This window comes from Halichoeres trimaculatus, unplaced genomic scaffold (genome assembly GCF_033239565.1).
Source record: "Halichoeres trimaculatus isolate MK-OKI-2021-1 unplaced genomic scaffold, fHalTri1.1 fHalTri1_scaffold_4, whole genome shotgun sequence".
In the NCBI taxonomy this organism is placed as follows: Eukaryota; Metazoa; Chordata; class Actinopteri; order Labriformes; family Labridae; genus Halichoeres; species Halichoeres trimaculatus.
The window spans coordinates 37,549,495-37,574,332 of NW_027437182.1; the positions used below are offsets into that span (position 1 = coordinate 37,549,495).

At 45.2% G+C, this 24,838-nt stretch overlaps 1 protein-coding gene across 2 annotated transcripts in view; it reads left to right on the forward strand.

The window, feature by feature from the left end:
• The window catches only part of prrc2c (proline-rich coiled-coil 2C), a 45,403-nt gene that overhangs the window by 4,019 nt on the left and 16,546 nt on the right, over positions 1–24,838 (forward strand). For both annotated transcript variants that reach the window (XM_074667498.1, XM_074667499.1), the window contains exons 2-15: positions 12,110–12,279; positions 12,417–12,591; positions 12,751–12,860; positions 13,369–13,494; positions 13,603–13,898; positions 13,992–14,071; positions 14,518–14,654; positions 14,737–14,824; positions 17,709–17,895; positions 17,976–18,588; positions 18,679–18,851; positions 19,063–19,336; positions 19,425–19,635; positions 19,717–22,167. In XM_074667498.1, coding sequence (XP_074523599.1) covers positions 12,165–12,279; positions 12,417–12,591; positions 12,751–12,860; positions 13,369–13,494; positions 13,603–13,898; positions 13,992–14,071; positions 14,518–14,654; positions 14,737–14,824; positions 17,709–17,895; positions 17,976–18,588; positions 18,679–18,851; positions 19,063–19,336; positions 19,425–19,635; positions 19,717–22,167 — 5,036 coding nt within the window. In that variant the 5' untranslated portion in view covers positions 12,110–12,164. The remainder of the gene's footprint in view (positions 1–12,109; positions 12,280–12,416; positions 12,592–12,750; positions 12,861–13,368; positions 13,495–13,602; positions 13,899–13,991; positions 14,072–14,517; positions 14,655–14,736; positions 14,825–17,708; positions 17,896–17,975; positions 18,589–18,678; positions 18,852–19,062; positions 19,337–19,424; positions 19,636–19,716; positions 22,168–24,838) is intronic.

The window sequence follows — 24,838 nt, forward strand, 5'->3', positions numbered from 1 at the left end:
GCGCTGAAGGTTGTCCAAATCACATTATCCATGTGTGTGGATGGATATCCGCTCAGTTTGATCTCAGTCTCACTAAGCTGTTTACATGCATCTTAATGAGATCTGGTGCTGACTAGGTTCATAGTCTGATTTCTTAATCACACTGAGTGACTGAGATGGAGCTTGGTCCTTGGTCATTTTGGTGCTCTTCTTAAAGTGTGTATCACTAAGTAGAAACTAGCATCTGGTGATTGTGAGGAGGCCTTTCAGGCATCTATTGATCAGGACGTCATATATTGATGAGCCTGTCAGTGAACCCAGATTTAGTGCTGAAGATGGAGTTCGTTCTTTGATGGTTGAGGCAGATTTCAGGAACCCACAGCTACCAGTGTCTGTTTTATGTTTCACCTTTGTGACAATTCAAGTATTCACACGAGGGATGTCTCAGTATTTAAGATTTAAACTGAATTCTGGTTTAAGAGATTTTTTCTGTCTCAGAATACATCAAACAGTGGGACAGTGCATGTTTGAAGTGCTGTATGAGAATGATTAGTAGGATCATCCAAAAATATGAGGTAAATACTAGGGCTGCAACGATTAGTCGACATAATCGACTACGTCGACGAAAAAAAATCGACGCAAATTTTAATAGTCGACGCGTCGTATTATTGTTTTTATTGTTGTTGTCACATGGTGAAATCAAATACCAGGGGGTAATACTCATCTGTAACTTCAGTTCACACCATGAGGTGCTGTGTTTTTGGATACCTTTATGGGAAAAGATCACTAAGTTCATACGTGCGGAATATTGATGAGGAAAAACTCCACTTCCAGAGAGCGCTGTGCGCTGACAGAGGCTCTGACGGAGCCTGCAGCTCCCGGAGTTTAGCGTCTGATAACGTGATCTAAAGAGTCTCCTTCACTCTCTGTTACCAACAGTTTTTCAGGATCTAAGCGAAAAACTTGTGTAAAAAGTTCCCCTAACTTTTGAAAAGAGAGGAAATTTATCACTCTTAAGCTCACACTGCAGCGGTAACACTCAGCGGGGAGGAGGAGGGCGGAGTGAGCATGAGCGAAGTGGAAGTAGCGCATGTAGAGAAACGAAACTTAACGCGTTGTCATGGAGAGTTGGGGGAGAGTCAGACTGGATCGCACAGAGAGCAAAGCCCCAATGAGCAAATAAACATTAGAAAACAAGCCCAAAGTCACTAATAAGCGGTCTGTCCAACACTGCGTACAACAACTTAATTTCCCTGTTACCTGCTTCATTCAGTTTGAGATTTAGCCTATTTATTTTTTGTATAGCCTAGTACTTATATTTTTTCACGTCATCATGAATGAAATAAAGACAAACAAACAAACAAACGTGACACAGGGCTGACCAATCAGAGATGAGAACCTAACTCTGGGTAAATGCAGTAAAAATGCAAAACACAGGTTGAATTATAAAGGTCTGCACCTTTTAAAGGCCAAATTAGGTTGAAACTCAAAATAATCGTGATTAATCGACTAATCGAAAAAATAATTGATAGATTAGTCGACACTAAAAATAATCGTTAGTTGCAGCCCTAGTAAATACTGAAACACAAACACTCCCTCTCAATCATCAGCAGTTATCCATTTGAAAAGTGTCAGACTGTCTGTGTCCTCACAGACTCCTCTCTTTGTGTTTTCTGTCTCCAAATAGCTGATCAATGTAAGGCTTTAACAGAGGTGTTCGGTCTGACAGTCATCAGTGAAGTTAAGATATTTTATGGAGATGTTTGAAACCACTTTTTTCAGAGTGGTACCAGTACAAGTACTCCCTCTTGAGTACTCACTGATACCTAGTACAGATACAACAGTACTTTTGATACATGAAATTTCGTTTAACTGTGACATATCATTTTGATCAAAGACAGCACAGTCACTCTACTTTTAGTCCAGAATAAAACTCAAACCACTCTCTCTGAGTTTATGATTTGTTTTTAACAAATTATAAAGTGTGGAATAAACTGACAGCTGTCAGAGTTTTAGACATCTTTTTAAATAAACTGAAGTGAAAAATAAAACAGTCCCACTGTTAACCCTCCCTCGTTCATTCATGCTGTCTGAACAGGACCTGGTGCTGGTTGCTGTGGTGTCAAACAGCAGCAATATAGAGCCAACTAACAAGCTGAACTTACTCGAAGCAAGTTGTTTTTGAGTATGGGCTGCTGGTATCATGTCCACATTTAACACAGGTTCAATCAAACAAAATGAGTGCTTCGTCTGATCCTGTAAGTTTGGCCAGCACATCTGACAACCATTTCTCTACACTGAGATTGACAACAGTACCTTACAAAGCAACAGGTCGGCTCTTTGGCCAACATCATTCATCCCACTGTAAACTAGAAGTTCAGGAGTCCTGCACAGGGGGGTCATGACCTGGATGTCTATCTGTATGCTCTTTTATGTTTCTGCTTCAAGGCAGACAGTCTGCATCTGTTAATTCTATTAGGGATGGAACAAAACTTGTTCACAACTCATTCGGCTCAAAATATCTTTGGTTCACAATATCACAGGAAAGATTCACATTAAAAACCACAGCAGCTTTTTTTCCTGCTGCTCGTCTTCTCGCGTCTTCCTCACAGAATTGATTCTTATTTCTGACTGGCACAACTGTCATCATTTTCTTTAGAATAAGGAGCCACATTAGGATTTATGAAATAAAGAATAAAATAAGAATAAATAAGAACATTTCTCCTGCGCATGCATGTTTTGGTATGAGGAATTGTATGAGCACAGGGTGCTGTGGTTAGTGTGAGAGTCAGCACAAACTCAATTATGTCCAGTTTTATTGCAGTTACATAGACATTTTGAAAACTTTATTTACTGTAAAAAACTTAAGCTTTTTATTTTTTTAAGTTTTTATTTAACTTGATAAAACATGCTGCTTTGCCTGGGAGCTGTTTAATAAACATATGCTTGAAGGTTTTAAATGCAGTTAAGTGTTGGGGTTTGTATTGTTCAAAATTTTTTACGCCGATATTTTCACTTTGACCGCAAATGAATATCAGCTTCAAATATCGGTAATCAGCCTCCTTGTCTCCTAATAATCAGTATCTGTATCGGCCCCAAAAAATCCACATCTGTCTATTTCTAAACTTAACTCATGTCAAGGTTTGTTCCGTTAAGACAGTTGTACATTAAAGTTGTGATCTCAATCCAATCCACTTTATTTGTAGAGCACTTTCAGAAAAAAAACATCTCCAAAGTGCTGTATATAGAAACAAAAGTTAGTCTCCCATGCACACGCAGAGGAACGTGTGTGAGCGCATTGCAGGAGTGCTGGTGTGTCTTCAGCCGATCTGCGCTTCACACAACCCTGCAGAAACTTGCTGTTAGTTGTACAGAGACACAGTTATACATACACTGTAAAGAAAGCTAAGTCTATCCTGTACTGGAATTTATATGTTACTCTAATTGTGATGGTCTTATTTGTTTAAGAAACGCACATAAAACAAGACAAAAAACATTTGATTTTACCATAAATAAGAAATGTATTATTTTTTCAAACTAAATACATTCAGTATTGAAATACAGAAAAATAATTTCTTCAGATCACATGAACTTTGAATGTACAATGCATTTTTAAACACAACCAAGTTGCATTTGATTATTTTAGAGCTACTGTAACAACCTGGTGACAGACACAGAGCTCTGCAGTGCAAATAGATGAAGTGCTACATTTTATTTAAGGAGTTTATTTTTCAGATGGAAAGTAATAATAGTCCTAACTGAATAGCACCTTATCGGCTGAGTCTATCGGCAGAAATTTTCATATCTTCCGATACCGATAAACGTGTTTTTAAGCTTTTATCAACCGATACCGATATTGTGCCGATAATATTGTGCATCCCTATCCCACATTATCAGCGCCACCCTTGCAGAAATGTTATCTCCGATCAAGGAGAAGGATGGGAGTGAACAGAGAATCTGAACACCTTTAAAATCTGGAATACGCAGAAAAGATACGTTGGTGTTTTTATGGGTCTAATTAAAAAGAGGACACAGTCTGTGCTGATGGGCTTTGCTGCAGGAGGAGTGTCAGGGGTACAGGGTCATGATGGAGGTCAGGCTGAGCTAATTGAGGTTGTGAGGAAGGATACTCCAGGAAAAATCTCTGTCCTGTTTTTAATGAATATCTCCAGAAAGAAGAGTCTTCTGGTTCTTCTCATTGAACACTTTCTAACGGACGATTTTAGAAGTGACCAAGGAGAATGGGTTTCATCTTTTAGTGCGAGGGGGGCTGATCCTTAGTGACTCTAGTCCCTGCTGCTCTCTGGTCTCACTTTTTCACTTTACAGTCAATCCAAGTCTGTCTGCCTCTGAAAGCCACTTTTTCCGATAAGACGACCAGCCATTTCCCAAAAGTGCGTCCACGGCTCAATGATGATGTAAAATGTTAAAACTTTGGGAATTGTAAGCGTTCAGTCAAGGTGCTGTGATCTGTATCGGCCATATTTAAAACAGCTAACCCTAACCCTACACCAACACCTTAGATAAACTGCTGTGTGTTTTCAGCCCTCTGCAGTTTCAAAGCCTTGTACCTCAATTAGGGCTGGGCGATATGGCCTGAAAATAAAATCTCAGATTTTTTCACAAAAAATTGTTTTTTTTTGTTTTTTTTCAACCTTTCAAAGAAAAACAATAGGTACAAATGACAGAGATAACCCAACAAAAAGTTTTGTTTTAATTTTTGCCAAAAACTTAATAAAAGTAACCTCTATTTGACTCTTGGAATTGAACTTTCAGCTTTTCTTCTGTTTCAAAAACTTCACTTTGTAGTTTTAAAGGAGGCAGACTTATTTACATTCACAGTGAAAGCTGCACCATTTTATACAGTTTTAATTTAAAACTACAGCTAGGAAAAGCGTGCACAGTACTGTTTCAGTGCTCTTTAGGACTGTTCAGTTATATATTCTACTTTTAAATAATAAAAAAATGCTTTGTTTTAGTCTATTTTTAGTTTTTGTTAAAGCTGTAGCCTGTGAATCCTGTAATCTTAAAACAAACAACTAAGCAAAAATAAATTATTTTTTTCTAGTGTGGACTCATAAATTTCATGCCTCCCTGCATAGGTCAGTGCCCTGGTCGGGGCACCCCAGTCTAAAATGTCTGGTCCGCCCCTGCTTGACAGAGCGCACCTCGATGCTGGTTCGTTATGTTGCCCTGTTCGTCAGCGGATGGATTTATTCTGAATTGTTCATATTTTAAATTGTCCACAAAGAAAAATTAGAATTAATCGATGTATCGCCCAGGCCTAACCTCAATATCAGACAGAGTGTTTCTTAACTCCTTTTAACACCTGTCTGCTGGATGGGTTTACAACATGGCTCTTGGAGAGATGTGGACTTCTCCTCCAGTCTGAGCGTCTGGTAAAGTGCACTGATCAACAGACGGATGCAGAGTCATCAGCCAATATTTGGCTGTTCATGAGCGTGGGGCTGGTTTTTGTGGGTTCAGCTGTTTCTGAGTTTGGAAGCAGCACAGGGCCCAACAGCAACACTCAATCACAGGGGATGTAATGACAGCACCCAAGTCACATCAGGACATGATCAGGGTGCTGTGGTTGATGTGAGAGTCTTTTTAAGCTGTGATTAACCGCTTTCAGTCTTTATTTTCAATCTTTATTTATATAGCGCCAAATCATAACAAATGTTATTTCAAGACACTTTACAAAAACATTTACAGGTCTAGACCCGTAAATGTAAATAAAATTTTATTAGCAGAAACCCAACATCAAGACAAGATAAGGAGTCTTATCTCATCTTAATCCACCATGAGTACAGGACTTTGCAGCATTTAGCAAGTTACAATGGAGAGGAAAAACTTCCCTTTAACAGGCAGAAACCTCAGACAGAACCAGACTCATGTTAGACAGACATCTGTCTTGGCTGGAGAGAGAGTGGGAGAGAGAGAATAATGGGGGGGGGTAGAGACACACACACACACACACACACACACGCACGCACGCACACACACGCACACACACGCACACACACACACAGAAAGGGAGAGACAGACAGACAGACGCAGTCTGAAGTTTGGCGTTGTGGCAACAGTTAAGGTGAAACCAGCAGACCGTTCTCGGCAACAATCCAAAGCCGTAGCAGCTGGAGTCTGACAGGAGCACAGCAGCAGGCCGTCTACTTCACCGATCCCCAGGAACCTACAAGACAAACTCAGAGCCTCCCAGAGAGGTGTATGTTCAGTAACTATAGCAGGACATTAAGACTAGACGTTAGACTGACGGATAGAGGGAAACAGGAGTCCTGTGTGTCAGTTCCCCCCAGCAATCTAAGGCCCCGTTTACACGACGTTTCATCTGAAAACGCTAAAACGCTGTGAAAACTTCAGTGAAAAAAATCTGCTATTACACGGAAACGCTGATGGACTGAAAACGCTGTAGTGAGCATCCCAGGCCTAGAGGTGGTGCTATAACTGTCTTGTCCAGAAGCCGCTTTTGTGGGCCGGTCATCTGGTGTATTGAGGAACACCAAGTCAAAAAGTGGAGCAACAGATGCAGATTTTGTTGAAAGACAGTCAGCAGATACAGCAGATTGAGTAGCACAAGCACAACACAGTAGTTTGTGACGATTGTACCAACTGTACTGTTGTCCTGTTGTATGCGTGCGCGCGAGGCAGACTGTGACGTTAGCGTTTCCACTGAAAACGTCGGCTTTTACCGTTTACACGGCAACAGTGCCACTCTGGAGGCCGTTTTCAAAAGTTTACGTTTTAGGTCGGCTGAAACGCTGTTTCCGTGTAAACACGAGGCTGAAACGCAAACAAACCTTTGGGTTTCACCCAAAAGCCGTTGTCGTGTAAATGGCCCCTAAACCTATAGCAGCATGAGTAAGGGCTGGTTCAGACCTGATCCAGCTCTAACTGTAAGCTTTATCAAAAAGGAAAGTTTAAGCCTACTCTTAAAGGTTGAGACCGTGTCTGCTCCTCGGACCTCAACCAGTAAGTTATTACAAAGAAGAGGAGCCTGATAACTAAAGGCTCGACCTCCCATACTACTTTTAGAGACCCTAGATACAACGAGCAGACCTGCATGTTGAGAAGGCAAAGACCTAGATGGATAAGACGGAACAATTAAGTCTTTAAGATACGATGGCCCGATGCCATTAAGCACTTTGTAAGTCAGAAGAAGAATTTGAAACTCTTTTCTAGATTTTATAGATAACCAGTGTAGAGACGCCAACACTGGAGAGATGTGCTCACTACTCTTAGTCCAAGTCAGTACCCGAGCTGCAGCGTTCTGAACCAGCTGAAGAGTCCGTATCGAATTATTAGGACAGCCGGATAAAAGAGAGTTACAGTAGTCCAGCCTAGAAGAAACAAAAGCATGGATTAGTTTCTCAGCATCGCTCTGAGACAAGATGTGTCTAATTCTCTTGATATTACGAAGATGAAAAAATGCCATCTTTGAGACCTGTTGGATGTGAGAGTTAAAGGACAGGTCCTGATAAAAAAGAACTCCCAGGTTCCTGACAGTGGTGTTGGAAGCCAAGCTGATGTCGTCCGGGGCAGCGATGTTGTTTAAGAAAGCCTCTCTGAGATGTTTAGGTCCAAGAACAATGACTTCAGTCTTCTCTGAGTTCAGCAGTAAGAAGTTTCTGCTCATCCAGGTCCTTACTTCTTTGAGACATGCTTCAAGTTTAGATAGGCGGTTGGTTTCTTCAGGCTTCATTGACAATATGTGATGCTTGACGCAGGCAGCGTGAGGCCTTATTTCTATTTTTTGGGCTGAGATGGCTCAGACAAACCCAGGACTCTACACCAACTTTTTCACTGGCAGCACTGGTGAAACCAACTTTCTCAGTCGGTTGCACCAGCACATGATTTGGTTTCACCATTTATTTATTTATCTATTTATTTTTTTATCTGTGTGTAGTAACTCTAGCTATGATTTTGCTAAATATTTTACTGTAAATATGAAGTATGTCTGCAACAAGCTCTGGCTGACAAAACAGGTTATTTCTTTTATGTAACTTTAAAAGAAGACGATAAAAATGCTTAAATAAAAGCAAATAATAACAATAGACGTGCATGTGTGTACATATTAGGGTTATTATAGTTCACAAAAACATTTTTGTTGAAAAAATGAAATATAAAATAGAACAAGGCTTTACATAAAACAATGACCAACATTATTAAGTGAGTTTACAAAACTTACTAAAATAACCTGAAATGATGAAGAAAATGTCTTTAGTTTTTGTCTGTCAATCTGTGTCATACATAAACTCGTTACTTTTACCAATCGAGAGAGCTGGCAGGCTGCTAACACTCCTGAATATGGAGGGAGTCTCTCATTTTTTAACCCTTTCTCCAGATGTTCCCCTGACCTGTGATTTCTCCTGATCGTCCCCCAACTTTAAGTGTTCCTGTGAGCTCTAATACTTTTTAAAGTCAATAAAGTCCTTTACTTGGGCGTTAAATTGAAAACTCAGAAACCATCCACCCCCTCTCTCTCTTAGTTGGTTTGATCCAAAGACGCTGCAGGAGACCTCAGAGACAGAGACAGGTAACGGTGCAGCACTTGTTGATAAAGAGTTGATCAGAGCCTTAGCTGTTTTCTTTCTTTCTTTTTTGGTGTTGACATGTCATGAGTTAAAGTAACGTAGCTCTGCTCTAACGTAGCATCATCTTCAATAAGGAGAGTTTAGAGCAGCGTGAATCTCATAGTGAGAAGGCTGACTCTAAAATAGTGAAACGCATGTGGTTGTGAAGCTCAGTCTGTCTTGGGTGTGTGCTGCGCGTTTACGCGACAGCGCTCTCTCTTTAGAACAGAAGAGTTCAGATGGAGGAGACTGACTGAGCCAGTGAAAGAGAGGGAGAATTCAAACCACAATGTCTTGTTCAGTGCCTGTGAGAGATGGAGTATTAAGACATATCCACTCGCACGAGCGCGACCAGATGAATTTTTTACTTGCACACGCTGAAAAAATGGTCCCATATGCGACCATTTTGGTTGCAGTCTTGAGCCCTGGACAAATCTGGTGAAACTGTCCTTTTTAAAGGTTGAACTTCCTTTAGGACGCGGTCACACTGGCAAACCGTGCCATGCCTAAGCACGCTTCAGCCCTAAAGCACGTTTGGAATGACCAGTGTGACCACAACTGTGCCGTGCTCAAGCACGATGCCCTTCCTTGCTTTGGCACGCTTCAGAGCGGTGGGCTTCAACACGGTTTACTTCATGCACGACCAAGCATGCGGACAGCGCATGCGGTTCATAACATATGATTGTTGCGAGCACATTGCTCGACAATCATTTTAAACAAAGCGGGGGTGTTAGAGGGCTGTGTCGGGCGAAAACGACTTAATATAGACCAAAAGTCTCTAAAGTTGTAGCAGTGCTCTCTGTGTCTCATTGTGCTGACTCTGATGAGATCACGCTTCATGTAAACAGACACTTCACGATGACGTAGGCGGGCCGTGCGCGTGTCTGATACCTGCTAAGGTCTGGTTCATACAGAGGTAGTGTGACCGCTGGCCGTACTCTCCAGCTGGGGAACAGCTCTGCAGGGGGGCAATCGTGCTTAGTCACGGCACGTTTTGGATGGCCAGTGTGACCGCACTCTTAGTCTCTCCGGTACGGTTGTTTCTGGATGAACTATTTTCAGACGGCTCACGGCTAAATCTGCTGATATTTGGACCAGAAGTCTGGATGGCGGCGATGTATCAGTGTCATTCCTCTGTTTTCTATGTCCTGTAAGAAGCAGTAGAAACAAGAGTTTAGGACGAAATACTTCATGAAGAGGGAAACGCCATCTCACACTCAAACCTGTCCTTCCCTCTCACTCTGTGGACACCTGCAGGAGACAGAAATACTCTTTCATGGGTTCAGAGATGCTTCAGATGAGCTTGAGACCAAACCAAGGTGACCCATAAGAACATGTGAAAGAAATGCCTCAATATGAGACCTGCTCCATCCATTTGACGAAGAGTACATTGGGCTTTGACCATCTTTTCATTTCAGTTGCTCACAGAAGCTATTTCCACTTCTCTTTTTCATGTGTGATCACTGATAGTGATCTGGTCACCAACTCCAGCCATTGGCAAGAACTAATAAGAAGCTCTTTTACCCAGCTGGTGTGGACTGTTTTCCCTGAGTAATGACAGTAATGACTGAAACACTGGCTGATAATTTTTTTATTGTCCACCTGGCTGTGTGAGAACCACACACATCTCCTTTGGGGGATGTTCCTTCACTAAGTGTTCCAGGACAGAGCTGCAGACAGAGAAGAGGTCATCAGAGCTGTCAGACCCCCAACACACACACACACACACACACACACACACACACACACACACACACACACACACACACACACACACACACACACACACACACACACACACACACACACACACACACACACACACACACACACAGAGTGTCAGCAGCAGTGCTGGGTTAATAATAAATGACCTCAGTGTGACTGGGGAAAGACACTGTAACATGCTGTCTCTCTGTCCATGGTGCTGCCCTCTCTCCCTCCCTCTTGCTCACCTTCATGTTTCTCTAACCCTCCTGGACATACCTTAGTGTTCTTAGAGCCCAGAATCACTAATATTATTATAATCACTGTGGGTGTCTCTGTGGGTATCACTGTGGGTATCACTGGGAATCTGAGTGGGTACCTCTCTGGGTATCTTGGTTAATATCTTTGTGGGTGTCTCAGTGGGTATTACTGTAGGTATCAGAGTGGGTGTCAGTGTGGGTCTTGCAGTGGTAGTGGCAGGATAGGTTTGAGGTGTAGATGTTTCTTCCTCTGGGCTGTCATGCACTCATCACACAGCACTGAGTGTTTTTCAGAGAAATGTTTGGTGCAGTTGTTGAAGAATCTTGTACGTGCCAAACTGTGGCTCCATGGGACTAGGGCTGCACGATTATCGCAATCGCAATCGCAATGTCAGCACATGCAATTCAGATTTTTCTCCATGATAACCAAGCAAGCCTGTAGACTCATCATGACACAACTTTTTTTATTAAATCGCAAGCACAATCGCAATCGCAATATTGTCCACCTAATCGCAAATCGCACCTTTTCCCCAAATCGTGCAGCTCTACATGGGACGCATTCATTTTTCGACATGAGAGTAAAGCCCTGAGCTTGAGCGTCTCCTGGTTGCGTGACTGTTTCTTCAGGAAGCACTTGATGTGACGTGCAGTGGAGCTCTGGGGCTTGTGGTGCACTCTTCAGGCATTAGTTGATCGATGCCCCAGTCGTATTTTTGGAGCTGGATCAGTCTAATCAACATTCACAGAAATCAGAGCTCACTGGTAACATTTCTAAGGATGATCCAAAGTTAAAGATCCAGATCTTGCTGCATTCACATCGACTCAGTTTGTCCTGCCTGCCTGGGTGCAGAAAACTGATGAAACCACAGGTAGTTTGCGCGGGACCAGAGGACATATCAGAAGAGACACAGAGCAGCTTTATGTCTGCAGTAGAGCCCGACCGATGTGGGATTTTTGGGACCGATACCGATACTGAGGGCAAAAAGAAGCCGATATCTGATGAATCGACTGATATATATATATAATAAATCCATTGATATACACGGGATAAATATTGTATATGAACACAAATTATTACTAGCTATTGAAAAGTTCCATCTTCCATTTAATGCATGAGACTAAACTAGATTTTAAGTAACAATGTAGCTCCTTTCAGAACATGTAATAAATACAATTACAACTAAACACATAGAAACATTTTCAAAAATTATTTCAACGAAGACAATAACTTGTGAATTTATAAGCCCAGGTTAATCCTGCATGGCATTATGAAGTGAGACGCTGTGTGGTAGCCTTATATTAATGAACACACAGGAGCAGGAGCAACAGAATCACCGCGGAGCAAAAATGTTTACAATCGGCTACATTTTGGCTAATGTTGATTGATTGGTGACAGGCTATAATCACCCCGATTAATCGGTCAGGCTCTAGCCTGCAGACCTGCAGTAGACTCAGATTTTAGATTTACCTAAAGTAAGATTATTCTGAACCTCGAGAGTTTTGTTGTGGTCTTGTGTCCTGAGCCTTGAACCTCTCGTTTCAGTAACATCCTGTTTTTTCTCTCTCTGTCTGCAGGAGGCTGGTTCTGGAGGCAAGGCCAAAGGACCAGACTCAATGAGTTTCCAGCGAAATGTCCGAGAAGTCAGGGCAAAGCACCAAGGCAAAGGATGGCAAAACAAAGTATGCGACCCTTAGCCTCTTCAACACCTACAAGGGCAAATCTCTGGAAACCCAGAAAACTGCAGGTGAGCCCCCACTGCATCCAACTGTCCACCTGCACGTGGGCTCTGATGTATGAGCTGCTTGCTGTAGGTTTCTGCAGCACTGTAGTGTTGTCTTTGAGGATGGTCATGGTCTCACCCTGCTGCTTTCATCATCCCAGTGGCTGCCAGACATGGGCTCCAGAGTTTGGGCAAAGTTGCTGCCAGCAGGCGCATGCCCCCCCCGGCCAACCTGCCCAGCCTGAAGGCCGAGAACAAGGGAAACGACCCCAACGTCAACATCGTCCCCAAAGACGGGAGTGGCTGGGCATCTAGACCTGAGGCTGGGGACGAGAGGTACATCTGACATGTCTCGCATGAGAAAGTGACAATGATCAGCACAGGCTGTGAAAGCTCCTGTTCTAACATGAAATAACCCATAAGCAGAATGACTCCTTTAACCTCAAGAGTCCCTGAACAGTGTGTGACGTTATCATTATTTGAAACTGTCCACAGGCAACAAGAGACTCCCCCACCCCAGAACAAGCCTGTGGTTCTCCAGTCACAGGAGCAGACTGTCGGGGTCAGTCGCTCTTGGGCCAACAGCAAACAGACACTGCTGGACGGTAAATACACCCCATGCACGGTCTTCCACCCACTCATACATTATAGATACATCAGATACAGTGAGGGACTGTGTTCAACAGGAGAAACACCAACCAGAGCACTTATTCATGGCCCCACAAAAAGACGAGCTGAACCCCAAAGGGGCCTCATTCAGAACAAGGTGCAGAGCTTATGTAAGCAGCAGCTTGGCTCCCAGCAGCTCCACCTGTACATCACATCATCAGAGTGCCGGAGAATTACAGATTTCACTCTGAAGCTGCTGTTTTCAGAGTTACACAGCCTGAGCCATGTGCAGTAGATGACTCCAGTGTCTTTCTTTCCGAGATCGCTCAAATCTCTATTTTAATTGAAACATAGTCGTACATTTTTGGTCAAATAAAGTTTATATTCGAGCTGGTTTTCTCAAATGAACTGTAAAAACAGTTGTACGCCTCTCAAAGCTCCTCTGTGATTCCTCGTGGTTTACGTTGCCATTGTTATGCATCCATAACATCTTTTCCTGTGCAGGGGCTCCTCGTGTGAGCAGCCATTTTCATCAGGAGTTTCCCAGCCTGCAGGCAGCAGGTGAGGCAGAGAAAGGGGACGGCCAGGAAGAGGAGCCTTATGGCCCAGGACCAAGCCTCAGACCACAGAGTAAGCCTCAGTCAGCCACATGACCTTGTTTTAGCATGCACTGATGGACTCCCTTCCACCTAACGCCTGTGCATCACGTCACCTTTCATGATCTCTTTGCTGTGTTAGATGTTGGCAGTTGGCGCGAGGGGGGAGGCAGGAACTTGAACACTGCATCTAGCCCCCCAGAGATGGATAGCAGGGCTGAGGAAGAGGGCACTGGTCTGGGTACCTCAACACCTCCAGGGGAGAATGATGAACCAGGGCGGGCTGTAACCACTGATGGCCAGAGGGAGAAGAGAGAGGCCAGGGACAGGCTGCCCCCCTCAGGACCCCCCCAGCCTAAACTCAATGGTGGGCAGCAGCCTTCAGGGGGGGTGCCCACACACTTTGACCCAGCTTTCAGGAGCATGATGCCACCCTACGTAAGTTTAACAGTTTAACAGACCAGTAGACTAGTTCAGAAACAGCATGTGGGCGTGGTCTTCTTGTTTGACGACTTCTGTTTGTGTCTGTAGATGTTTCATGCATATCCTCAGATGACTTTTGGCCCCGGGCAAGGAAACATCAGATACTCTGGACCGCAAGAAGGAGCCAAGTGAGTTCATATTGTTAGGCTGAGCACTAAAGATAAATCCATGAGACAGTATTGACTGTTTTTTCTCCTTATCATTTGATGAAATTCTTGAAGTTTGAGCCAATGAACTCAAAATCTTTCTTGGGTATAAACAGACAGCAACTCAGCTGTCAAGAAACTGTTCAAGTGAGTCAAAGGCTTCATGAGGATTTTATTTCTATGAGCAGCTTGAAAAAGAACTTGGTAAACAATCAAATTGGTCCTTGTCTGTCGGACTGAGGGGAACTGGTCTTTTTTTTAAATAGCTCTGCTAAGTTTATGCAGACTCATAAATCTTTAGGACATGTTACAGAAAAAAAGAGATCTTTAGTTTGAGTAGTGTGCACAGCTTTAGCCGAAGGTGTGGGGCCCCTTGACCAGGACCCCTTGTGAACTCTCCTGTCTCTGTGTCTCTGCTTGGTGTTTAGGGGTTCTCGTTCAGGACGACCCCAGCAGGCCCCCTCTCAGTCGTGGCTCCAGGACCCTGACAGACCTTCCATTGTCAGCGCGACTGAACTGAAGGAGCTGGACAACTTGGACACTGATGCTGACGAGGGCTGGGCAGGTTTGTATCTTCACATTTCATCATGAATGTTAGTGCTGGAGCAAACAGCTGAACATAAATCATCCTGAATCTTCTGGAACAGGAGCTCAAATGGAGGTGGACTACACTGAGAAACTGAACTTCAGCGACGACGAGGAGAACCAAGCTGCTAAAGAAAAACGAGATAACTGGTGAGCGTTTAGACCCTGGCTTCCGTTTGTGTCTCATTCATGGAAACCACTGGGGTGTTGTTTGATGGATCTGCTGCTGGAGTCAGAGGTGTGGCTAAGGGTCAGGATGCTTTCTAGTGGTTTCACTTGTTTTTGGGGCTTTTCTGTTGTTGTTTAACTGGACAGCTGAAGAAAGGCAGCATATTTGAGAGGTAGAGGGAGAGGGGAAGGTCATGCAGCAGAGGATTGGAAGCCATGTCACAAAGATTGTGACCACTTAAATGCCAAGCTGACATTGCAATACTTTAAAATACTGGAAGTCATCTGAAGCACGTTTGCTTTGATTTTCTAAACTTGTGTCAGATAGGGGTGGGCTCTATACTGGTTTCATCAATGTCACCGGTATCATATGTTGCTACGAAATGAATTTTGCAATACCGTCATTACCACTATAAAGTACTATTACACAGAATTCGGTCCAAGTAGTGGTTAATCTATGGGGGAGATTGATTTCTCTTGACATGAGAAGACACTTTTCTGCCACAGCCATTCTGAAATGCACCTTCAAGTCCAGCAGCACCAAGTCAGTGACATGACGAAGTAAACATTTACCGCGGGCAGAAAGCGAAACAGCTGATGTGTGTAGGGCTGCACGATATGGCCAAAATCCAATATCTCTATATTTTTAGACTATATCTCGATACACTATATATACACTATATATTCTGATTTCTCCTCTAAATCCAACCCTTTGAAGCATAAAATAAACAAACTCTTCTGCCGTCATGTTTTGAGCAGTGCACAGCTGAGTGCCATGACTGAACGGCAAGCAGGGGGGGACAGAGTGTGCTTGAAAGTGAAAGTGAAAGTGAAAAACAAGAGATTTACATTCCGACATCTGCAAACATTTAGGTTGCTGTTTATTCTTGATGGTTGCGATATAGTCATTTTATATATCTTGTGTGCAAAGGCACGCAATACATCGAGTATATTCGATATATCCCCCAGCCCTAGATATGTGTGTGAAGACGGCTACCCCGTTTTGGGCACAGGCTGTGCATCGCTATAGGTAAGAGTCTATGGTCAAACCTCAAACTTAAAATGAGACACAACCATTTTTTAAAAAAAGTAGTGGCATCAAAATAAAGGTTTTGAAGCAAACTGAAACAGTAGTCTGCAAACTATGAGCTGCTACATTTTTCACACGCTTTGAACCTGCGGTTTAAACAATAGTGCGCCCAAATCACAGATTTTTACGGGCTACTACTTAGAAGTAATACATTTCTCGATTATTTTCGTTATCATTAAAATGCGTGCCAACAAAAAATGTGAGTTTTGCTGAGCTTTGATGGAGTTTAGGCACAAATAGACAGCCTGCTCCAGTGCGTTCTGCTGGATCAACTGCTGTCATGTCAGCAGGTTTTTCTTCTGTAGGAAAGGGACAACAAGCGTTGTGCTAGTTTGCTGTAAGTTTGTTTTCACTTTTTTTGTCCAATAAACATTGAGCTACAATATGCCCCCAAAAAAATCTTGTTCTGAGGATGAAGCCTGAGTGCTGTCCAGTGCCACATCAGGTTGTTCCGCTGCGACAGGTTGTTGTTTTACTTCTTGTGAGTGATGATGATAAATAATGTTTTAACAGCGTTAAATATTTAGGAATCCTACCTTCGATTGATAAAGCTGTAGACTGAGCACCTGCCTCAAAAGTTTTAATTTTTCTAGACATGGTTCATGCTCTGAGTCCAAACTGTCGCCCTCTGTTCTTCAGTCAAAACCACTGCCACCAATGTCAATATAAGTCAGTTTGTTGTCCGAAAAGCACGGTAGCGACAGTAAAAAAACTCGTCAGTGAAATGTTCTGTCTCATGCCACAGCCGCCTGTATTACAGCAGCACTGTTTAGAGAAATAAAAGCTCAGAAATCTTTAGTGCTTTGCCCACAAGCACATTGTGGGCAAAGGCCTTTTTTTCTTAACCCAGTGTTAGACATTTTCCTCCTGCTATGTAGGATGTGTACACTTACAACACAGAACACAGTCAGAATCAGGTTTTGAAAAGACTTCATGTTTTGCATGTTGGAAAACCGCGATATAATACAGTTATCGCAATATGAAAGAAAAATACGGTAATATAAATTTTCGGTCATATCGCCCACCCTTAGTGTCAGTATTAAATTTAACATGCATTAATGTTTTTCTTTTGATTGCTGCTAAATGAGTGTAGTAATGAACCTTTGGCAGGAAAGAAGCAAGAAACGATGCTCACACCAGTAACCACATATACATGGACCCAAATATTCCGCTTGCATTCAGTTTATTTGCTCAAATGGAAAGAATTTAACCTTTGTATACACCTCATTCTGAAAGAAAGCGCCAATCCGAATGGACATTTAATCAGTTTCCCAGGGGTGGAATATTCCTTTCCCCAAACAGATTGAGGTTTCATGTATCCACTCAAACAGAAAGTTGTCAGGGTGCGTTCTTTCAGCACATGCTCAGATATGATGTAAAACGTAACTAGAGACGTTCTTTGACATCTTTTGATTCATGTGATGTTTACGTTTTTCTGCGCGCCCCATTGACTATTCTGTTCGATTATAGCAGCGCATGTAGACCAGAGATTGGAATATTCCTTTCCATGTATACTATTGTTTTTGGAAAAGTCATTCAGAAAGATTCCATTCGGAAAGACAAAAAACTCCTCATGTAACCGTGGCTAGTGTTTGTCCATATCTGGAACAGATTAGCTCTTTTGGGAGTAGATACTTGTAACCTAGACAGGCTCTCTATACCAAGCGTGGCTGAAAGTATCGATTAGCTCAGCCTGAAGGAAAGTCTAAGGTTGCTACCTGGATGCGTTGTCTGTGTGAGTTAATGAATCTTTCCAAACTCCTTTTTATTTTTCAGGGAGTGGATGGGCAAAGTGGAGCGCATCAGACCTCGTCTTCAAGACGGTCAGGAGGTTTGGAAGGAGGGCTCAGAGGACCTTGGGGGTGGTGGGAAATCCTCCTGGGCTGATAGTGTGGATCACAGGGCGTCGTCACCTGGCAGCATGGGGCAGTACAACAAATCAGCTGCTCCACAGGACTTCCAGGTAGGGTATTCAGCAGCCCCGTAGCCTGTTTTTAATTCTACAAGCAAAGCCTTGAGCCCCTGCTCATTTCTGTCTTCCAGGCTGGCAGCCGTCCTGTTGGAGGTGGACCCGCTCGTAGTGGTAAACCGCAGGCTGCTACAGCACCTCCTGCTGCTGAAGAAGACACTGAGGCCTGGAGACAGAAACGCAAGAAACCTGTGGAGGTTTCAGAAGCTGTGGAACGAGCCAGACGGAGGAGAGAGGAAGAGGAGCGGAGGATGGAGGAGCAGCGACTTGCTGCTTGTGCTGAAAAACTCAAACGCCTGAATGAAAAACACCGAACGCCAACTGAGGGCAAACCCACCCCAGCGCAGACCACTGCTGATGATGTAGGAGCTGCTCGTGAGGAAACATCCTCACCAGCCCCTGCTCCTGCATCCAGTCCTGGACCTTCAGTTCCAGCTTCACAATCACAGGCCTCCATCATGCCAGCTCCTCTCCCTGAGAGGCTGGAGCGGGAGAGAGGAGAGCCCATTGTGGAGGAGGAGGTTCGTCTGCCTCCTCAGCCCAGCCCCCCCATCCACAGACCTGTGACCAGTGCCCCAGAGCCTCAAAGCGAGGGGGAGAGCTCAATGAGTGAGCATGGCCCCCTGATGGAGGAGAACCAGACTACAGTGCCTATCAGAGACTATTTCAGCATGGAGGACAGCAGAGGTGAGCCAGCTCAGAGAGAACCAGAGTTGTCTTTGTCCCTGCCTCTCTTTTAGTCTTTGATAACGGTCCTGTTGTTTTTCCCCTCCAAAGTGGATGAGCCCCACCTGTCTCTGCCTCACATGGACACCCCCGGTGCAGAGGACGTCCCTGTGGCTCCCCCACAGCTGGAAGGAGAAGCAGCAGCAGCAATGCGTCCTTCTCTCACCTCAGGATATTCCAAACAGTTTCAAAAGTCGCTTCCTCCTCGATTCCTCAGACAGCAGGTGAGACTATGCACTGATTAGGTCAGGATGCATTAGGAACTAGTCAGCTCTCCTGTCAACCTAAAGACCAGGGTCCATTGCTAAACCTTTGCCCAGTTACATTTCCTAAAACTTTCCTGTGCCACTGCAAAAGCAGCTTCTTATAATGTGAAATAAACAGCCGCGTCTTGAGCCTTCAGTGATCACTCTCTGTCACTTAATGCTGGTCCAGGAGCAGATGAAGCAGCAACAGTGGCAGCAGCAGCAGCAACAGGGTGGAGGCTCCATGTCCCCATCAGCTGGTGGAGGAGTGCCGGCCTCCCAGCAGCAGCAGCAGCAGCAGCAGCAGCAGCAGCACCGCTCCATGTATCAGCCCATGGGCCCCCACCACCAGCACCTGGCCTCCATGGGGTTTGACCCTCGCTGGCTCATGATGCAGTCCTATATGGACCCCCGCATGATGTCAGCACGCCCCCCCATGGACATGCCGACCAACATCCACCCAGGTAGGGGGTCATGTGGATGAAGACTGTGATGTGTTGCCTTGCTGTCATGTTGCGGCTCTCGGTGAATTCTCTGTCTGCTCCTCTGCAGGGAGGATGCCTCCAAAGCAGATGGTGCGCAGGGAGCCAGGTGACAACTCAAGCTCCAGCTCTGACTCCTTTGACCATCTGACCCGACCAATACGAGACCACGGCCTGTCCTCAGACTCTCGGATGGTGTGGGGATCAGACCCGTACCCACAGTCTGAGCCATTAGCATCTGTGACTCCTCCCATAGGACGAGACGATAACAAGGAGCCCAGGTAAAGTATCAGATTAGTCTGTCACAGAGTGACAACAAGCTTTGATTTTCCCCACATAACCCAGTATTTCATTCTCAACAGGATTGACTCTGGGCTGGACCTGGACAGGGGGCTCCCTCCTATGTATGCCCAGGACCACAGTGCATTGGACTCTCACAAAAGTAACTTCTTCCAGGACCCTACAGAGACCCTTTCAGCTTTCACTCAGGGTCCAGAGAGCACAGCAGGACCTCTGGACAGGGTCCCTGTTAGCTCAGCCTTTGACCCTGAGGAGTCTGGCCTCCCCAGTGGCGAGGAGGTTGAAGCTCTGGGACAAGCAATGCTCCAGAGGAGCATCTCTCAGGGCTCCAGCCACTCCCTGAAGCTGGATGAGCCCCGGTTTGAGGGTATCCCCTTAGTGACAAAAACACTCGAGCTTGCAGACACAGAGAGAGCTGACGAGAAGCCCCAGACTGAACTGTACTCCCAGGCAGCAGTGACCAGTAACAGAGCTACACCTCCTGCTGATGGACTACACAAACAAGAGAAGCTGCCCCTGCCAGCGCCAAACAAACAGAAAGCTGATCTGCGCTGGGGTGGCAGATCAGGGGCCGGGCGCAGAGAAGGGCCAGGAGGAGAGAGGCCTGTTCGCAGGTCTGGGCCCATCAAGAAGCCCGTTCTGAGGGACATGAAGGAAGAGAGGGAGCAAAGAGAGGAGAGGGAGAAGCGTCATGAGAGAGGTGATAGAGAACGGCCCAAGAAGGAGCAGTCGTTCAAAGCTCCTTCAGCAGCTGCTGCTGTGTCTGAGGGCCCCAGGCCTCAGGGGGAGGCCAAGAGGGAAGCGACGGAGGCTGAGGTAACACCCGGTGGACATCAGAGAGCCAGAGACTCTCAGCCATCCTCTGGAGTCCCCACCTCATCCTCTCAGGAGGAGAAGACTGACAAACTACCCAGCAGTGACAAACATCCAGAACCCAAACTGCCCCCCAGGAAAGAGTCCAGTCTTCCTCCACGAGGCTACCGCCGAGAGGAGAGGGAGAGGGAGAGGGAGAGGGAGAGGGACAGAGACAGAGACAGGGAGAAGGATTTGGACAAAGACAGAGATTGGCCAGGAGACTCAAATTTCAAAGGACGAGGGCGTGGGGAGTATTACTCCAGAGGGCGCAGCTACAGGGGGACTTACAGTGGCCGGGGCAGGGGGAGTCGTGGTCGAAGCCGGGCAGAGTATCCTTACAGGGAACCACGGCCCCGCTCCGATTTAGCGTCTGCAGGGGGCGCTGCAGCTTTTAGAAACAGAGAGGAGAGCGAGACACGCAGTGAGAGCTCAGACTTTGAGGTGATTCCTAAACGCAGGCGGAGACGAGGTTCAGACACAGACTCTGAGAGCGAGGGAGGGAGGGAGTCTGCCAGTGATACCGGGCCCTCTGACCGGGAGCCTAGCACCAAACCCAGCCGTCCACTGAGACGAGAGCTCCCTGGGGAGGCTCGCTCTGGGCCCCACAAACCGGGCTTTGGACCTCCTCACATGGCAGAAAAAGTTGGGATCAGAGGGGACGATGACGGCAGGCCAAAGCCCGGGTTCCTCCCTAAAGGAGAACCTTCCAGGAGAGGAAGAGGAGGACTGTACAGCAGACGAGGAGGAGCCAGGGAGCGCGGTGGCCCCCGCTCAGCGCCCCTCAGGCGACCCCCCAGAGAATCCTCCTCTCAGTGGCCTTCTAAACCCATGGAAACATTCAGACCTGAGGATGCAGAGTCCGTCCTAAGATATGACAATCACCCTGCCGACCGACGGCCCCCAAAACCTGATGGGAAGAAATTTGGGGAAGGGGCTCCTCAGAGCAGCAGAGAAAGGCCTCGTCGGTCCAGACCAGCACGGCCTCCTAGGCAAGACAAACCCCCTCGCTTTAGACGCTTGAAAGAGCGAGAGGCTGCAGTGTTAGCAAGCGGGGAGACAGCTCCAAGCCCCCCTGTCCCCCTTCTCCCAGTGCCTGCTGCTGCCCTCCCCAGCTCCACCCCTGCCCAAGTCTCCCTGTCCCCCACCCTATCCAGAGCTCCAGGGACTCCTGTGACCGTGCCTACGGACGTGGCAGCCTCCATGCCTGCCCCTGACCTGCCCTCTCCTGTAGAGGCCTCCCTGCCTGAGTCCAGCAGCCCCCCTATCACTGCTGTGGGTACCAAGTCCCCTGACCTGTCCAACCAGAACTCCTCGGATCAGGCCAATGAGGAGTGGGAAACTGCCTCAGAGAGCAGCGACTTCAATGAGAGGAGAGAGCGAGAGGAGAAGAAAGGAGCACTGGAGGCTGATAAGGAAGCTGCTTCTGCTTCTGCCCCCCCACCTGCACCTCCTCAGGGCTCTCTGACCCCCAGTAAAAGCCCCCCTGATGGAGGGGTGACCCCGAAACGTGATGGGGCTCCCGCAGCCAAGAGGAGTTTCTCAAGCCAAAGGCCAACAGAGAGACAAAACCGGAGAGGAAACAGTGGAGCCAAACCAGGCCGCAGCTACCCAGGGGGGAAGGGAGAGAGGAGGGGCGGGGCTAAAGCGGGCCGCAAAGGGTAAGTGTGAACAATCAGGCCTTTGTCATTTTGTGAGGCTTTGACTGTGTGTGCCCTCACTACAGCAGATTCAGCTTCATCCAGACAGATACGAGGAAAACCTCAAGAAGAAACTTGTTGGTTAGACGTGCTGCACAGCAGGCGCTATCTGCTTTTTCGGAGCCTCCTGTTTGTGTGTGTGTGTGTGTGTGTGTGTGTGTGTGTGTGTGTGTGTGTGTGTGTGTGTGTGTGTGTGTGTGTCTGATGCAGCTCCAGCCTCTCTGTGACTCTGGACTGATACCCCATTTACACAACAACGTTTCATACAACAACAACGCAGTGAAAAGAATCTGCATTTACACGGAAACGCAGAGGGACTGAAAATGCTGTACTAAGCAAGCCAGGCCTGTAGGAGGCGCTATAACTGTCTTGTCCAGAAGCCGCTTTTGTTAGATGTCCACTGAAGTAGAGTTGGGCCGATCATCTGGCGCATTGGTGGATGCTAAGTGCAGAAATGGAGCAACAGATGCACATTTGTTGAAAGACATTCAGCAGATTGAGCAGCACATGCACAACACGTCCACAACGGTGCTGATGATATATTACTGTTCTAGGGTTGCACGATATACCGATACTGAGAAAGTATCGATACTCCCCGTTTTCAAAAAGTAAACAATACCACGTGTTTTAAGTATTGATACCCAAGGCATTTTCTTTGTCTGAATCAGAGACATTTTGACTCAAGCAACTTGGGAGTCTGCTGCCCTCTCTCCTCTCTGAGGTGTGGGCAGAGACTTGCTCTCTTTCCAAAGTGTTGTTGTGTTGTTGTGAAGTTAGACAGTGAGCCTGTTTTATCTCCATGCGTCAATGCACGGGCGTTTTCAGTCCGACAAAGTTGTTAACGTGCATCTTAATTATCCGATCTTGCGCTGACTACCTCACAGTTTACTTTCTTAAGCTGGATGCAAACGTACAGAAGGAGTTACAGCTTCAAGTTCCAGCGCTCCTGTGAGCTGGCTGCAGCTTGTCGAAAAAGCCGGTGCACGGAGCGAAATTTGTCATTACTTTACTTACAAAGTGGGCAGTCGGGGCGGCTTCGTAAGCTAATACACGTTTTAAAGCCCGTCTGTAAAGCTTACTACCAGCACACACGGAGGAAACACTACGAACATGATGAGGCGCCTCACTGTTCAGCATGCTCACCTGAGTAAGAGTGACAGATTCAAACCACGTGCCCAAACACAAAAGTCAAACGACTGTCAGTTACTTTGTGAAAAGCAGACTAGTTCATCACTGCCTGTAGTTGATACAACAAATCAGCGTCGTAAACACGTGAACTGCATGAAACACACACAGCCCTAAGTCACAGAGCTGTGGTGTTAACAGTTTAAATAAGTGACAAGTAATTTTATAACTTCAATGATAATAGAAACTTATTGGAGACACTAAAGTGTTGCATCCGTGTAAGAGCTCAAATAACATTTCTTTTAGAGTATTCATGTTAATAGTGTGCTTTTCATTGTCTCAACACACACAGTGTAGGCTTAACTACAGTGTGCTGAGCATGAAAACAATAGATGGATGTTAAAGTCTGGCAGGGTTATTTTACCTGCTCATTTCTGTACAACAATTACTATTTTCTGGTTTTCTATCTAGTTGATTATTCTTGAGAATAATACATATGTTCATGTTCCTTCCAGGAATTGATTCTGTATGTAATCTATAAAACTTTGTGTGTGTATGTGAAATGTTAGAACAATTTAAAAAATCTCCCTTAGCCCCACAGACACACTAACAGATGTCAAAAAACTCACTTGAGGCAGCCTTCCCTTCAAGCTGCTTATTCTTTTCATTTTCTGATGTTTTAGGTTTTGCCATGGTATCGATTAGGTATTGTATCGAAATTTTTAGGCAGGCATCGTATCCAATCGAATCGAATCATAATTATGGTTTTGTGACAACACCATACTGTTCATACAGCAACGGTGTTGGCAGCATTTCTGAAAATTTCAAAACTTTGCATTTTAGGTTGGCTAAAATGCAAACTGTTTCTAAAGTGTTCCGTGTAAATTTGAGACCGAAACGCATGAAAACTTTTGCGTTTGACCCTAAGTTGTTGTTGTGTAAACAGCCCTTAAGTGAAACCATGTCCTCCTCCTGGACCATCCTCCAGTGGCGTATCCAGGGTATCATGGAATTATACTCTCTCTCTCACACACACACACACATACATACATATATCTATATTTTTTTTTATTAAGTATAACATTACTGTGAAATCATTCAATCCTCTCTGAAATTGCTTTATCCTCTACTACTGAACTCTGTTTTTATCTTCAGTGTATGATTAAGACATTTGATTGTTAATGTCATCACTTTTGTTTCCCTTTGTATTATTTTTTTTAGCCATTTGCTTGTTAGTGTTAACAGTAATACTGAATACAGATTTTTGTTTTACTGTTAGATCATTTTCTCCCATACCTCTTCCCTCCTATATGTATCAATTTAATTATTTTATCCCCCACCTCACACACACTCAAACACTGCCACTACATCCTCACGCTTAATTTAATCAATTTACTGCCACACAAATTGTTGGCTGTTGTAAAGTAGCTTGTTTGTGTTGACGTCTTATTTTATGGTTGACATGTGGTGGTTAGCTTAACTGCTGGTTCTGCATATTTGGTAGTCC